Raw genomic sequence first — 16,778 nt, forward strand, 5'->3', positions numbered from 1 at the left:
TCTCGAAGTGTCCCGTACTAAAGGGGTTTTACCGTAGTCCACTCCTAAGTGTCCTTATTCTTTAAAATTCTAACTTTAACTTTCTCCATAGAAGTCAATGGTGATTCACAGCTGTGTTTAGACACTGCACGCGTCCCCCCTGGGTCTCCTGCGTCTCTACCTTGGGTGGTTCCTAGGTGCTCCAGCGGTTCTACAGGCCCTAGGCCTGGTCTCCAACGCTGACAGCGGTACTTCAACCACTTTCTTAGTATATGGTTTGTGAGGCCCCTAGGGGAAAACATACTGTGCTAATTTACTGTGTGCTATTTAAGTTCTTGTATTGTACTTTTGCCTCTAGCCTCATAAAGAGACTGGAGGGGTGTGTTTAGAATAAATACATATATAATATATATATATATATATATATATATATATATATATATATATATATATATATATATATATATATATATATATATATATATATATATATATATATATATACTTGGTGTGGTTCTGCTTTCATTTGGTCATTAAAGAGATTGTAGACTGGTAAAACAAGCTGCTTTACATTCCTTCAAGACTTAGCCTGAAGGCTGCTCTCCACAGCTACCACTAGGATAGCTTTCTATAAAGGTTGTCTAAACCTACCATCAATAAAGGTTGTTTGGACTGGTGCAAAGTGCCCACTAGAATAGTGGACATCATATGCCAGGCCAACTTCTCACAACTACTTCTACTGGTAAGTAACAATTTCGTTTTACAGCATGAATCATTTTCTGGATTCACATACTGTACATTTGATTATGTAGCGGTTTCTCCCTCCTTAGGGTGGTTGTGGTAAGATGAGAAAGACATTGCGAACAGGTGTTGAAGTACCTTTTCCCAATTGAGCTTCCTCAGTCATCTATATATCCACGCAGTAAAGTTTCGTGAAGGTGTAGGGATGCCTATGTTGCTGCAGCACAGTACGGGCCAGATGTACCATGGATTTTGCATGCACAAAAAGGTTTTAGACCAGTTTGCGCATGCAAAAACACGGTGGCCCATGTACTAACCCTATTTTGCGAGTCACTAATTAAATAGCAACTCGGAAAATAGGGTTAGCAAGTCGCTATTAGGAAGGGGCATTCCGTGGGCGTCCCTTCCCAATAGCGAGTCTGAACGCTATATAAAAATGTTTTGCGACCACAATTGGGGTCGCAAAACACTTGCAGTTTACCACCCTCTTCAAGGGGGTGGTAAACTATTGGTAAACAGGAAGGGGTCCCCAGGGGACCTCATTCCCTTTGTAAAATATGCAAAAAAAAGTTTCAGAGCAGGGATTGGACCCAGAGACCACTACCTGCCCTTACAAAATTAAACAAAAAAGTTACTTTTTTTTTTTTTAAATGCATCCCGTTTTCCTTTAGGGAAAACCGGATGCATTTTAAAAATACTGCTTCATTTAAAAGCAGTCCCAGACATGGACGTCTGCTGACCCCAGCCGGCCACCATTCCTGGGAATGCCAGCCGATCCCAATAAGGAAGCAAATTGAGAAAGCCTCAATATGCATGCGGCAAGCAATTTGCGACCCCATTGGAAATCTCAAACAGTGTCTCAGACACTGTTGTACATTAGCAAATGCAACTCACAAATTGTGACTCGCAATTTGAAGCAATTTGCGAGTCGAAATTGCCAAAGGTCGTACATCTCTCCTATGGTGTCTTGGCATAGTGGCCATGAAAGCCAGGGTTGCCTCTTTTTTCGTTGAGCGGGCTTTTGGCCATGTGTTTAGAGTCTTTCCTGCTGAGTCATAGCATTCTTGATTGCCTCTACAATGCAACGTGCAATTGTCCCCTTTTGTCACGGGTGCTCCCTTGTTGGGCTTTAAGAAACTAACAATTGATTGCCTTTACTGAATTGTTTTGTCTCCTGTAGATAGTATAGTAAGGCTCTTCTTACGTCCAGGGTATGAAGGCTTGTTTGTGGGTTTTTGAACAAGACTGCTAGCTGTATTCTTTGGTCCATGTGAATTTGCTTACTACCTTAGGTAGGAATTGAGGGTTTGTCCTTAAGATAACCTTGTCCATGTGAACTTACATAGTTAATGCTTGTAGTTCACATACTCTCCATAGAGATGTTATAGATATTAAGAAGGTAGTCTCTATAGTCATGTATCAAAGTTCAGCTTTGTGTATGGACTGTGTTTAAGCTCCACATTGGGGCTGGAGCGTTTCTTGGGGGTGCAATCCTCCTAGACCCTTCCAGGAATCTTTTGATGACTGGTGCTGTGAAGAAACTTTTACATCAATCTCCCCTGGTGTAGACTACAATTGCTGCCAGGTGCACCTTGAGGCTTGAGTAGTTGATGTTGCTGTCAAGCTATTGTGTAAGATAAATGAGCACTGTTTCCTGTATGAAATCATATTAGAGTATTGTTTTCTGTACACCATATGGTGTACCGTTTACACATAGCTGTGTAGCATTGTCCTGTGGTCTGTTGTCTTGCCTCCTTTAGTATTTCCATTGTTCTTTGTTCAAATATCCGAACTCTATGTATTCAGGCACCAAGCTGCTAGGCTGAGTGTCACTGGTTCTGGGTGAATTATTTGACTCTCTTGCATTGTGAGAAGGTACTTGTCTGCCTTGAATTGATCATCTGTCCCCTGGACAGTTTGAGTAGGCTTGAGTACCATGTTTGTCCTGCCCATTGAGGGGCTATGAGTATTAGGTGTATTCCTTGTTGTCTGGCCTTCCCAAAAACCCTTTGAAGTAGAGGAAAAGCGTATGCAATTTTCCTTCACCAGTTTGGTGACAGTGCATTCCCTTTTGATAGGTGATGCTGAAACATGGAGGCGAAGGATTGGCATTTTTTGTTCTCCATTGTTGCGAATAGGTCTATTTCTGGAGTTCACTAGAGGTTGAACACCTGTTGCAGGCTCCTTGGTTTTACCTCCCATTCATGCAAGCTGCTGTTCTGTCTGCTGAGTTGATCCGCTTCGGTGTTGTCCTTTCCTGGAACGGTGAACTGTCAGAAGGTTGATTTTCCTTGAATTGGCCCAGTTCCATATTTCCTGAGCTAATTTGCGTAGGGCAGTGGCGGCTCCCCCATTGGGGTGTGGGGGTGTCGCCCCACTGCTTTCTCGCAGTGCAAGAACCACAAACATAACATGGTAAAACTACCATTTAATGTTTCTTCTTCACACATTGCAAGATAGCAGAAGTGCCTGGTTTTGGGAGGGCGGGTGGGTGTTCCTGCTCGAGGGCAGGGGGGAGTGGCTTTGCCCATTGTTGTGGGTATTGAATGTTTGGTCGGCCCCAGGGCCGAACAAAGCAGTCATGTGCACTTCCTCTTTTTCTCTATGTAGGCTGCATGCAGCCTACAGAGAGAAATTGTCCCGGCTGGGGCACAATCTGCTGCGCCTCACCAATCACAACGCTGCCTTTGCAGCATTGTGATTGGTGGAGGGAAGGGGAATGGAGGGAAGCTACCTGCTAGCTGCTTCCAGTAGCAGGAACGCGGGACCGGCTGCACGATTACACTGTGACCTGGCAGTAAGGTACGTTTTGTTTTATTATTTTATTCCCCCCGCAGCCTGTTCTCCCCCCCCCCCCCTCCCGCGAGCATGCCGGCCGTCGCGTAGTCTCCAAATCACTACTGTGGCAGAGACTGCGTGTTGTGTTATTTGAATGCCATAATACAGGTGTGCACTCGTTGTAAAATGTTTGCTGCTAACAATGAAAGTCTACTTGCTAGTATAATAAAGTGGCACACAATACAGGCACACATTACTGGTTTTAGGTTTTATTAGCACAACTAAATTTCGCTGTGATCTGCGGAAGCCAGTTTGTATTTTCTCCCTAGAGACGATGCAACAATTGGGCAATGTTTTAAAAAACTCATCAGAGAAGTAGGATTCCAAGCGGCCAAATTTACGTGGTGTATGAGCTCAAAATGCTGCCTTTGCATTTAGATGTGGTAATGACCGGCAGATAACACTGCAGCAATGCACTTGTCAGAAACGAGTCAAACTGCTGATCAATGGATAACTAACTGTAATCGAAGGTTTAAGGACACCATATGGCAAGAGGCCCGCTCTGCCTCCCCGCCACAGCAAAACAAGCAGGTGTAATGGAAACAAACGAAGCGCATGTTTCCGAAGCAATCAATAATCCGCAGCGCCAACAGCCTGCTGCAGGTGAAACATGCATGGATCAGTATTTGACTGCCAGTATGCGACCTCTCAGTGTCAGCCGCTTTCATTACCGCAACGTATCAATCCACAGCACAGACTGTTGAAACCTCCTGCTTTTAAAGCCAGACAAGAGAAACACTGCCTAGCTCGTGTTGTCCCTCTTCGGTGTTAAGTAGCCTGTGCAGGCCCCCTTTGTCTGCCTGTTGTGATGCTTGCATTTTAATATCCTGGGATGAATGGGAATGATGCGGAGGGTGAGTGGGCACTTTGGAGCTTTCAAGGAGACGAGGCATTACGAACAGCGTTTGGTCATTAAAGTGAGCCTGGGCATTTTCAGGCGCAGAGTATATGTAAATATCCAGTTTTTATATAGTGCTGGATACCGTCGATAGATCCAAACACTCCCAATTCTGGCGATAAGTGAACCAAGGGACAAGGAATGTGATCAAGTGAAGAAGCCAGGATTAAAACTCAGGACTTCATGTTCCATTGTCAACAAACCGGTCTCTCGAGTCTGTCTATTGATTAGCTGAGCAGTTTGCTGAATATATTTACATGCATGGATTGAGATTTATACAGTGAAAGTCTAGTTGCTAAGCAACGGCTGGCACATTCTATGTGTTATGCTATGAACTGATATTTGTATAGGGCACAGGCTGCCACTGGTATGTCATTGCAGCACTTTCAGGAGTTTCCCAATGGTTCCGTGGTTTTCATTGACCCCCCTCCCCGACTAGGATTCAGCTTGAGAGGATTGCAGTGTTCCTGGGTTAGCCACAAGAGACAGGATCTGCAGTCAAGGCTGACGGCTTTTTGACACTCCTCAGTCTTTGAAATGTCAAAACAGCCAAATACATCATATCTACAGTCTGTGCAGTATCATTTACTGTGATGTCATCAGGGCCAGACCTTGTTTGCAGTTTCACTTCTTGTGAAGTCATCAGATCCAAGGGGGATCTTTTTCCATTCTGGGATAACCATGTAGACGGTCAAACAGCGCATTTTCCTCTAATGCCATCAAGGTCAGGAATTCTTCTAGTATGAAAACTGAAACAATTCTGCAGCTGTTCCACCCAGAATGCTGGCAACCTTGTAAAATGAGCACTGTATATTGTGTCTGCTATTCTCAATACTTTGCCGATGTGTGTTTTTTATACTACTAATCCTTTCTGTGTAGAACTTGGCCTACAAAGACCTCACCTCCATTCCTGCACAGCTCCTCTGCCTACCTCCTCTACCTGCCAGCTATTTTTGCCCGTCCATGGTTAAACGTTTCTGTGAGTGCTGCCACCTGTTAAGGGCGGTGCTAGGTAAACTGCTAAACATTACTAAGGGCAGTGCTGTATTGAAGATCTGTAGTTATATTGATGAGCATAAACCTACAATATATCATACAAAATCTCTATATTGATGTAATTGCTACACTTTCCTAATTGCTTTATGAACACTCTTGCTTCTGTAATGTCCTTGAAAATGCCCATTTGGCTGCTCTTTTTTCTAATTTTACCCGAAGCCCCCTTTTTACGTTCGGGCTCTCTACGCTTGCTCGCCACAGTACGCTGCCTGCAACTTTTTTTTTAAATTTTATTTTATTCAGGGGAGTTTTATATAGCGCGAACTAGACCCGATAAATCGGGCATCAGAGCGCTTTACATAGCACCAGTTATGTATGTATACAATCGACTCAGTAACCACTGGAAAGTGGGTAGAGTGGCTTGCTAACTTTTACGCACGCACCCCTTTCAAATGTCACCAGCCGCCACTGGCAAAGGTGAATATAGTTCCTCCTGGTTTGTTGAGGTAAAACATTGTCGTGGTAGTGCCCGTCTGGTTCATTCCAGTCTTCCCTCCTATGTGAGCTTGGAATGCCTTTAGTGACAATCACACCGTTTTCATCTCTAGGAAGTTGATGCTTTTTATGGAGTCTGCATCGTTCCACTGACCCCGTACCCTCCGGTTTCCTGAATGTGTTCCCCAACCCTTGTGGGACGCATCTGTTGTAATGACCACTGAGGGAGTTGGTGTTTTGAAAGGTGTGCCTAGTGTTATGCTCTTGGATGCCCACCATTGTATCTCTGTCTAAACCTTTTCTGTTACAACCACTAGATCCTCCTACCTCCCTGTGGTTTGTGACCAACGGCTACACAGCTACTCCTGCTGAGGGCCCATGTGGAGGCGTGCATGAGTGAAGAGGGGAATGCATGATGCTATCATGCCCATGAGTTTCATTACAGTCCTCACTGTTAGAGACTGACCATTCTGGTAGAGAGGCAAGTTTCTTGTCAGTGAGTTAGCTCCTCCCCCACTTGAGGGTAGCCCCCTGGCTCTACCTCTGCCCCGAAAGGGATGCCTTGGTTGCTGGTGCCAGACTTGGTATCCGGACTGCTGGTTGGATTGCTGTTCGCTGCTCTGTGTTTGCTGTGACCTGTTGAGCAGACTCCCCCTCTTGAAGGTTCTCCTCTTTTGCTGGGCTCCCATAGACATGGCAGTCTCATTGTCCTCCTTTATTTGTTGAAGGGATTAGTCTACCTCGCTTCCCAACAGGGCGTCTCCTGTGAAGGGTTTGTTAATTGAGGTCTGGACCTCTTGCTTGAAGCCTGAGATTCGGAGCAAGGCGTGCCTTCTCAACATTGTGCCTGTGTGCATTTGTCTACTGGCTCAATCGGCTGCATCTAGGGCTGATTTCATGCAGGTGTGTACTGTGTTCTTTCCCCTCCTGTATGCATTATAATTTTGGTCTTTCTTATCCTCTTGTGGGAGCTTGTTCTTCAATGTCAACCCATTGTTGATGACCATACCTGTTGAGGAGGGCACTGGAGTTTCAAATGCGCCATTGTGTTGCTGTCTCCCTCTCCATCTTTCACCACACCATGACCATTCTTTTTCTTTCTCCCTCTGGAGGTTGGCCAGTGGAGGAGTGAGCGTTTCTCCTTCTTGCCTTGGTGACAATGATGGAGTCTGGCACTTTTCCCCCGAATGTATTTAGGGTCATTTGCCAAGGGTTTGCATTTTTTCTCTACCCTTGGGGTTACCCCTTTTGCTGAGACAGGCTCCTAGAAAGCCTCCTTGCCCTGATCCAGGATGCTTGGTAGTATTGGGAGGTATTGTGTCCCTTTGGTGGATGGTGTTTAAGTCTCTAGGAGGAAGCAGGAGTCTTTTTTTCTCCTCCTCTAAGGGGACCTCGAAGGAATCAGCTGCTCTCTTGATGAGGCTGTTGTAGAAGGCTAGGTCGTTTGGTGGCAAAGCCTTTGAGGGATAGCTACAGACCTCTTCTTCTGAGCTTTCTGTGTCGAGATCCTTCCATTCTTCCTCAAAAGTCCCAGCAGCTTCCTCCTTCTTGGAATTTCTAGCTCCTCTTCAAAGTCCTCTTCGTGAGTTGCCGGAACTTCGATGGTATCTTCCTCTCTTTGGCATTTTTGGCAGTGGGTTTCGCAGGAATTCGGAATTCCTTCAGTGCCTCAAACTCCTTTTTTCGTTGAAGGGGTGCTGCCATTTCACTTTCAAGTGTCTTCTTTATCTCCACCTCGAGGGCCCATATGGCATCTGAAGGCGGTGAGATCCTCTTGGATGTGGTGGATTCTGCATCAGAGGGTGTGGTTTTTCCCTTCAGGGTCTCTCGTTCGGCGCCTGCCTTCGTCCATTTTGACGATCTTCCATAGGCGTGACATGTGGAAACAGATTTTGTTCCTGTGTTTTTGTGGAGAGTTTCACATAAAAGTGGAAATGAATAAAATTAATTTATTACAAACAAAATCAGGGGAAAAGTAAAGGAGTAAACTGTTGAAAAAAAGTGAAGATTAAATATATACATTTCGATTTATTGGATTCCTTCAGTAATGAACTTGGTTGTGCAGCTTGAAAAGGGATCAAATGAGGTTCCTTCGCATTCGTATTGGGGTGCAGGTCTTGGAGACTACTAGAGAATTATAAACTCATGGACCACCCTAAAATGAAATACCAGGCTCAACACACCTAAATTAGGATTCCTGACAGTGATGCCAATTCAAAATGCAAGTTGGTTAAACTTATGTTCCTGGCTAAGATGTATACAGTATTGTCACGGAAGACAGCTAGACCCACAACCGTTGAAGCGTGGGCAACAAACTAGACAGTACACAGAAGTGGAAAGACAATTAGGCGAGGCAGTTAAAAAAAAAAAAACAGGACAGAGGAAAGTGAAGAGCTGGGACTCTTCACTGATATGACTCTCCGATGGGATGATATCAACCATGAAATTTCATATGCAAACTAGACAGAACTGCTAGAATGCTTTATATTAATGTACAACAGACATCAAATGGGGGAAGAGGGGTGGAATAATCGGGAAAAAACAGAGTGGCAAGGAACTGTCTGGACTAAGTGACATGGAGATACCCATATAACAGGAGGAGGACATGAAGGCATTGAGGTCAAAATTCTATCAATATGGAATCAACGCTGCCCCTTACTGAATCCCGACAGCTCACGTTCTGCACTAGGGAAAACTGTGTGGGCATCCCTACGTCATCTGTGCCAGTGTTTAAACGGGTCAACATTGAGAGGCGCTGTGGCTGTGAGGATAAAAAATGGGGTACAAATTGAAATGGGACTATCTCGAAGGGAGTACCTGTGAGATGAAGAGAAGTGTAACAAAAATGAAGGTCCGTCAAAACTCGCCTCCCCTGCCCACTACACACTTTCAACCAGAGCAACATTTGTCCCATGTCATGCTGGTGCCGTTTGGACCACAGATGGAAGAAAGCCAAGAATCAAGTTAGTTCTGGGTTATTAGTTAAAGGCTATTTATCAGCCATTTTGGCCTTTTTGCAGTTGCCAGACCAACGTTCTTTGTTCAAGTCACCTATGGTGACTAGGTCCCTCAAAGGTCTCCAACAAGTATCCTCCCTGGCCATTCAGCACCCCTCTATGGGGCTTAAATCTGTTTTTGACTTTTCTGATATGCGCTCCTTTAGAGCCTCCACACTGTCCACTATGTTTGCTAACCATCAAGACGGCTTTCTTAGTGGACACAACACTGGCAAAAAAAAGGTCAGCAAACAGCAGGCTCGCTCTGTGCACCCTGTTTATACCACCTATACCCAGATAAGCTGGTTCTTCAAACATGTGCCTCTTTTCTTCCGAAGGCTGCGACTCTTCAATGTAGCTCAAAATAATCACTGAGCCTACCTTTTTTTGCTACACTCTAAAGAAGAGGAGATACTCAATCGACTAACCCAAAAAAAAGTGTTTCCGTTCTACCTTGACATAACAAGAGAGTTCCAGGATGATCAACTCTTCATAGGGTGGGTTAGAGTCAAAAAGGGAATGCTGTGCAGAAACACACCATCTCACGAAGGACAGTGCTCTGCAAAAAGGTCTCCAATGTATTGGCCATAAAGCAACTCTGATGTCCTGCATGCTCATCTCTCCAGAGCCAAGGCTGCGACCACTGCTTTAGGTCATGGAGTCCCTGTCCTGAACATCTGTCAAGCAGCTGCGTGAGCATCTCTGCTCATGTTAACTGAGCAGTACTGCTTGGATTGTCAGGTCCGTCACGACTGGCATTTTGCCTGTTCAGACTTTTTGGTCTAAAATCTGTTTGACAGACCCACCACCTCCAAGGAGGTATTGCTTGAGTATTCTAAGGTAAGGAATCTTCGGGTTGAAGTATCTATCAAATGAATAAGTTACTTATCTATGGAAATTCCTTATCTGGTAGGGACTGTGTAGCCGAAGCACAAGTTACTTACCTTCGGTAACAATATATCTGTAAGAAACAGTAGTTAGTATTAGATTCCTTACCTTAGAATATCCCCAGGCGTCAGACTGGATCCGGAAAGTTTTGCGTAGCAGTACCCCTGCGCGTCGGTAGGTGTCGTCCGCGGCTCCGCGGCCGTCGTCTGCGTTGTTGGCGCCGTGATGACGACTGAGTACTTAGACGACGCCCTCGCGCGCTGACATCAGTTCTTATACACAGCTTTTCCACGCCAGAAACACAGAGCCATGATAAAATCCAACACTGGTGCCATGAAACTAGGGCCCTGAAAGAGATGACAACCCTAGGTATCGGTTCGCAGAGCGGGGAGGATGGGTGGGGCGGTAAGGAATCTAATACTAACTACTGTTTCTTACAGATATATTGTTACCGAAGGTAAGTAACTTGTGCATCTGAAAGAAACAGGTTAGTATTAGATTCCTTACCTTAGAATAGATACCCCAGCAATACCAACCCCGGTGGTGGGTCTGCGAACCAATAATCACACCAGAAAGTCCTGGAGAACGGAACGGCCGAAAAAGCCATCTCTCCGGACTTGGCTGTCCAGGCAGTACTGTCTTGCGAACGTGTGCAGCGAGGCCCACGTAGCTGCCTACCAGATGCCCTGCAAGGGGTCTCCTGGCCCAGGGACGTAGTAGCCGCCGTGGCCTGAGTGGAATGGGCCCTCAGCCCAACAGGAGGCTCCTTTTTAGCCAAAGAGTAGCATGCCTTGATGCACAACACGACCCACTTAGAGATGGCCCGTTTGTGCACCGCCCGTCCCTTTTTAGCGCCCAAGTAACCAACAAAGAGTTGGTCATCCACCCGGAACTGGCGTGTGCGATCCAGATAGAATGAGAGCGCACGTTTTGGGTCCAGATGGTGGAGCCTCTCTTCCTCTTTCGAGGGATGTTTGTTGCAGTACCACATGGCGGTGGTGTTGTCCGTGAACACCTGCACTACACTCCCCCGGACAGAGGGGAGGAATGCTTTCAGCGCAAGACGGATCGCCCGCAGCTCCAGAAGGTTGATGTGGAGCCGGGACTCCGTCGGAGACCAGAGGCTTCTGATCTCTGCCTCTCCCATGTGGCCCCCCAAGCCCAGGAGGGACGCGACCGTCACAACTACGGGCTCCGGTTGGGGAAGGGAGAGGGATCTGCCGCTGACCCAATCGCGGTCCGTGAGCCACCACTGCAACTGTCTTGCAGTGCCCTCCGAGATCAAGACATGGTCGGACAAGTTGCCCTGATGCAGAGCCCACTGAACTTCAGGCCCCACTGCAGAGCCTGCATCCGCCACCTGGCGTGATGCACCAGAAGGATGCAGGAGGCCATCAGGCCCAGAAGCCGCAGCATCAACCTGACCGAGTCTCTGGATAAAGGCTGAAAGATCAGAATCAGAGCCTGAATATCCCGAACCCGCTGTTCAGGAGGATAAACCCGAAACTGCGCCGAGTCTAGAACCGCTCCGATGAAGAGGAGCTTCTGAGAGGGGCACAGGTGTGACTTCGGCACATTGATGGAGAACCCCAGCAGGTGTAGGAGGTCGGCCATAGTCTGGAGGTGGCTGACGACTGCCTGGGGCGAGCTCGCCTTCAACAACCAGTCGTCGAGATAGGGGCAGACTGACACCCCTAATCTGCGCAGATGAGCTGCGACCACCACCACCACTTTCGTGAACACCGGAGGGGCGCTGGTAAGGCCGAAGGGGAGAGCGGTAAACTGAAAGTGCTCGTGGCCTACCGTGAACCGCAGGTAATGCCGGTGGGCCGGCGGGATGTGGAAATAAGCGCCCTGCAAGTCCAACTCTACTCCCAGTCTCCTGGGTCTAGGGTAGCTAACACCTGAGCCAAAGTCAGCATCTTGAACTTCTCCTTCCGGTGGAAGCCGTTGACGTCCCGGAGGTCCAAGATAGGGCGTAGGCCCCCTTTGCCCTTCTTGGAAACCAGAAAGTAGTGGGAATAGCAACCACACCATACTTCTGGCCCAGGAACACGCTCGATGGCCCACTTGGCCAAGAGGGCTGTATCTTCCTCCTGCAGAAGATTTAAGTGATACCCCGACATGTGGTGGTATTGCGGTGGCATGGCTGGAGGGGTCGCCTCGAAGGGGAGGGAGTAGCCCCTTCGGACGATTTGCAGCACTCACCTGTCCGATGTGATGGTGCGCCAGTGGAGGAGGTGATTTGCGAACCCTGCACCCCACTGGCGTCGAATGGGCCTGAAAGCTCGGACTAGGAGGGCTTGGAGGCAGATGCTGCGGGGATGGATGTGGACTGGCCTCGCCGTTGTACCCGCCCACCGCCTCGGCGGTTACCACGTCCGCCGCCGCGCTGGATGTTAGGCAGTGGCCCGTGGCTGGCAGGACGTGTGGGGGTGCCCCTTCCTTGGCCACGAAAGGAGCGAAAGGCAGACTGCTGCTGACACGGGGCCGACAGGCCCAAGGACTTGGCCGTAGCCCTGGAGTCCTTGAAGCGTTCAAGTGCATGATCTGCCTTGCCACCAAAGAGGTGGCTGCCATCAAACGGCATGTCCATGAGGGTGCTCTGGACATCAGCCGAAAAGTTGGCGGACCCCAACAAGGCGTGGCGGCGAACCGCCACCGTCGTTGACATCGCCCTGCCCAGTGAGTCCGTGGTATCCAGCCCACATCGAATAGAATACCGCGCTGCGTCTCGTCCCTCCTTGAGGGCTTGAGCAAGCTTTGCCCGGGCCCCTTCCGGGCACTCTGGCAGCACGGCTGCAACCGTATCCCACAGAGAGTGGGTATAACGGCCCAAGAGGCAAGCGGTGTTGACTGACCGCAGTCCGCAGCTAAGGGACGAGAACAGTTTCTTACCAAACTGTTCATGCCTCTTGGATCCCCGATCTGGGGATGCAGTCGGGAATGCGGATTGGGAAGTGGAGGCCTGGATAACCAGGCTCTCGAGGGTGGGGTGGGAGGACAGGAAGCTAGGGTCGCCCAGAGCTGGGCGGTGGCGCCTGGCGACGTGCCTATCTACAGGGGGGCCTGTAGCATGCCTGGACCTAGTGCCCAACAGGACATCCATGAGAGCCTCATTAAACGGCAGCAAAGGCTCCGGAGACCCAGCCTGAGGTCTAAGGACCTAAGTGAGGATAGTAGGCCTCACAGTAGCGACAGGGAGCGTAAGCGCCAAGGCCTTGGCTGCCAGCGTCAGCACCACGCTACAAGTAGCCCCCTCCTCCGTAGCCACGGTAGGAGGGGAGACAAAAACAGTGTCAGGTGAGGTGTCTAGACCACTGGCCTCCCCTAGCTCCTCTGTTCAGTCCTGAAAGGACTGACACTCACGTGTCAGAGGGTCGTCAGACCCCTCCCAACCCTCCTCGTCCTCCATCCCCTGATATTCAGGGTCAAAGGATGGAGCTGGATCAAAGAATAAAACTCTTCGGCCGGCGCTGAATGCGGCGTTGAGCGACGCCGGTCCGACGCCGGATCCGGACCGAGGGAGGGATCGGGGACTAAGTCATCCGGGGACGGCGTCAGAGGCGACAACCTGGGGGTCGGCGCTGGAGGAGGGGTCGTGAGGTCGACCAGCGGCGACCCGGATCCGGATCCAGTGGGGCCTTGCGGCATCGCGACCGACGGCGCCGAAGTCACCGGCCCGCCAAGGACCCCAGTCGGGGCTGTGGGGCCCGAAGGCACGCCGACAACCCTCGACGGAGGGAAGCGAGTCCGCATGGCTACGAGGAAGTCACAAATCTCCTCCGGCGTCGCATTAAGCCCAGGGACCGGCGGGTGTGGGGCTGGCTGTGACGCCTGCGGCAGAGCCGAGTGGGCAGTGTCGCCCGGACCCCCGGCCGCATCGCGCGAGTGTCGGGGGGAGTCAGAAGAGCGGTATCGCTTCTTTGACTTCTTGTGCCTCTTACCTCAGGACTTGGAGCCCAACGAGTGGTGTTGACTCGAAGAGCTGTGATGACTCCGGCCCCACGACCGGTCCCTCTACCTCCTCCTGGACCGGGACCTCGAGCGGCACGGGGCCTAGTGCCGGAGCACGAGGCGCTTACGGGACCGCTCCAGTCTAGCCTTCGACGTCAAGGCCCGGCAGTCGGGGCACGACTTGTCATCGTGGTCGAACCGCAAACAATGTAGGCACCGGCGATGAGCGTCGGTAACCAACATCAGTCTGTCGCAGTCGGCACAGTGCTTGAACCCGGGCATCCCACCGGCACCGATGGAGTCGTTAGACTTCAAAAAACTGATCAAAAAGATGGAAAAAGTTTAGTCAAAAAATGACTAAGGGTACCACTTTTTCCGGATCAGCGCTTGCTGGCGCAGAAAAAAGAACTGACGTCAGCGCGCGAGGGCGGCGTCCAAGTACTCTGACGATGTCATCACGGCATCAACGACGCGGAGCCGCGGACGACGCCTACCGACGCGCAGGGGTACTGCTACGCAAAACTTTCCGGATCCAGTCTGACGCCTGGGGATATTCTAAAGCAAGGAATCTAATACTAACCGGTTTCTTTCAGATGATTCCTTATTGACCCTCCCATCCTCCACGCTCTGCAAACTGAATACATAGTTGGGTCATCCTTTTAAGGGCCTTAGGTATGCATAACAATCGGTCAGTGCAGAGCTGAACAGTGCCATCTAACAGCATGCAAATCGACTGCTCGAAAATTTCCAGATCCAGTCTAACACCTGGGAAATATTCTAAGCTAAGGAATCTGTAGCTTGAGATCTCTAGCAGATCAATACAGAGCTTTACTTGATTACCTGCTTTAACTGCGAGCAAGGTTAGAATAATTAGTGAGCACACCGAATGGAACAAACAAGGTGTTGGAACAAAGTACATCTCAGGGTATTTTATTAATCCCACCCATCACCCACTTCCAGCAAGTGAAAGGAATTCAGCTTGTAAAATAGCTGGACATTCTACAAAGGGAACTGTGGGAACATCACAAATGAAACTTTGCTTCGTGTCCATTTACAGCCAACAACAATTTGAATGATTCAGCACTTCAGTTATGTAGCAAATGAACTTCATCATACCTTTGCGCTTTTGAGGCTTGATTTCTTTACAAGGGCTGTCCCTAGGAGAGTTGTTATTGCTGCGACCAGTCATATCTATCCCCAGCAAACTGAACAGTTTCTTCCGGTCAGGAGCAGGAAAGTGCTTCTCAATAAGAGACTGTAAAACTCCTCTAAAGGCATGAAAGAATATAAATGCACCACTTAAATACAAGCAAATCTTTGCCCAAATGATGGGTTTAGTAATATAAAGGTACAAATACAACTGACTGAAATACATGTGTTTGCATGGAGAGGTGTTTTAAGCCCTTGTTAGTTATTACTACCATTGTTTGTTTCAGGAAAAGACTGTTTATTTCTTACATTGCAGCCTGTTATTGCCTGTAATTCACGAATACATCCACTTTAATTTTAATTCTTATGTTATAATTCCTCTGACAACTGGATGCGTATGTAGGTTCTGGTTTGCCTCAAACACTACTTTGGTTTACAACCGATATACAGCAGCAGTATTTGTATCCTGTCTTACAGTTATGATATGCTGTTATTATTGTATCAACATTTCATCTTGCTGCTTGTGCAGCTTTATTGGTAAACAAAAAAATGCAATAAACCGAATTAAAAAAAGGAAAACACTACTTACCAGTATGCATCTGTTCTTGGAATGTAGAGCTGCAGAGTACTACACTTTGCATTAGATTGCCACCTGGTGTTGGGCTCGGATGATTGCATGTTGTCGTCTTGGAAGAAGTCTTTTGTAGTCACGAGATAGGTGACTCCTCCCTTGGACGATAGTGCGCATGGTCATCGGCTCCATCCTTAGATTGTTTTTCTCCATAATGGGAAATGATGAAGTTAGTAGAAGTAAAGAAAGGATGTCCATGCGTGTGTATCTAATTAAGATAAAACTGGAACAGATACAGGTCCAGGGGAGGTGGGAGGGCGTGTAGTACTCTGCAGCTCTACATGCCAAGAACAGATGCATACTCGTAAGTAGCATTTTCCGTTCGAGGCATATGAGCTGCAGATTCTACACTTTGCATCGATTGTGCAGCAGTGTCTCCCCTAGCGGTGGTCACCTGTATCCGTTGCAGTAGTTTGAAAGAGTTTTTAGAACAGCTTGGCCTACTGCAGCTTTCTGCTTGGCTTACACATCAACACAGTAGTGTTTAGTGAAGGTGTGTGTTGTAGACCATGTTGCTGCCTTGCAGATGTCTTCTAGGGGGATTTTTCCTAAGAAAGCCATAGAGGCTCCTAGTTTGCGGGTGGAGTGCGCTCTAGGAGGAACTGTTAATGTACGTTTTGCTTTTTGATAGCTTATTTGCATACATTTTACAATCCACCGTGCAATTCCAGCTTTAGAAAAGGGGTTGCCTTTATGTGGTGGAGAGAAAGATACAAACAATTGCTTTGTTTTACGAAAAGATTTGGTCCTATTTATATAATTGAGAAGAGCTCTTTTAACGTTTACTTTGTGTAGAGCTCTTTCTGCTAAAGTCAGGGTTTTGGAAAAACACAGGTAACTCTACAGATTGGTTTAAATGAAAAGGAGTAATGACTTTTGGAAGGAATTTAGGATTAGTTCTTAGAACCACCTTGTTACGGTGTAATTGTAAGAATGTTTCTTGTATAGTGAAAGCCTGTATCTCACTTACTCTCCTAAGAGAGGTAATCGCAATAAGGAAAGCTGTTTTCCATGTGAGGAATTGCAGTTCACATTTGTGTAGAGGTTCAAAAGGCGGACCCATGAGCCTTGTAAGAACAACGTTTAGGTTCCACACTGGAGAGGGTGGTAACCTGGGGGGGAATGATTCTTTTTAATCCTTCCATAAATGTTTTAATAGCAGGCACTCTAAAAAGAGTAGGCATACAGATGAATATGCCAAGTTACATCT

The 16,778-nt window shown here is 48.0% G+C and overlaps 1 protein-coding gene across 6 annotated transcripts in view; it reads right to left on the reverse strand.

The window, feature by feature from the left end:
• Nucleotides 1-16,778, reverse strand: part of SBNO1 (strawberry notch homolog 1) — a 1,344,504-nt gene that overhangs the window by 590,680 nt on the left and 737,046 nt on the right. For all 6 annotated transcript variants that reach the window (XM_078667602.1, XM_078667600.1, XM_078667599.1 and 3 more), the window contains one exon: nucleotides 14,905-15,056. In XM_078667602.1, the coding sequence (XP_078523728.1) occupies nucleotides 14,905-15,056 (152 nt within the window). The remainder of the gene's footprint in view (nucleotides 1-14,904; nucleotides 15,057-16,778) is intronic.

The sequence above is a fragment of the Lissotriton helveticus genome, chromosome 11 (genome assembly GCF_964261635.1).
Source record: "Lissotriton helveticus chromosome 11, aLisHel1.1, whole genome shotgun sequence".
In the NCBI taxonomy this organism is placed as follows: Eukaryota; Metazoa; Chordata; class Amphibia; order Caudata; family Salamandridae; genus Lissotriton; species Lissotriton helveticus.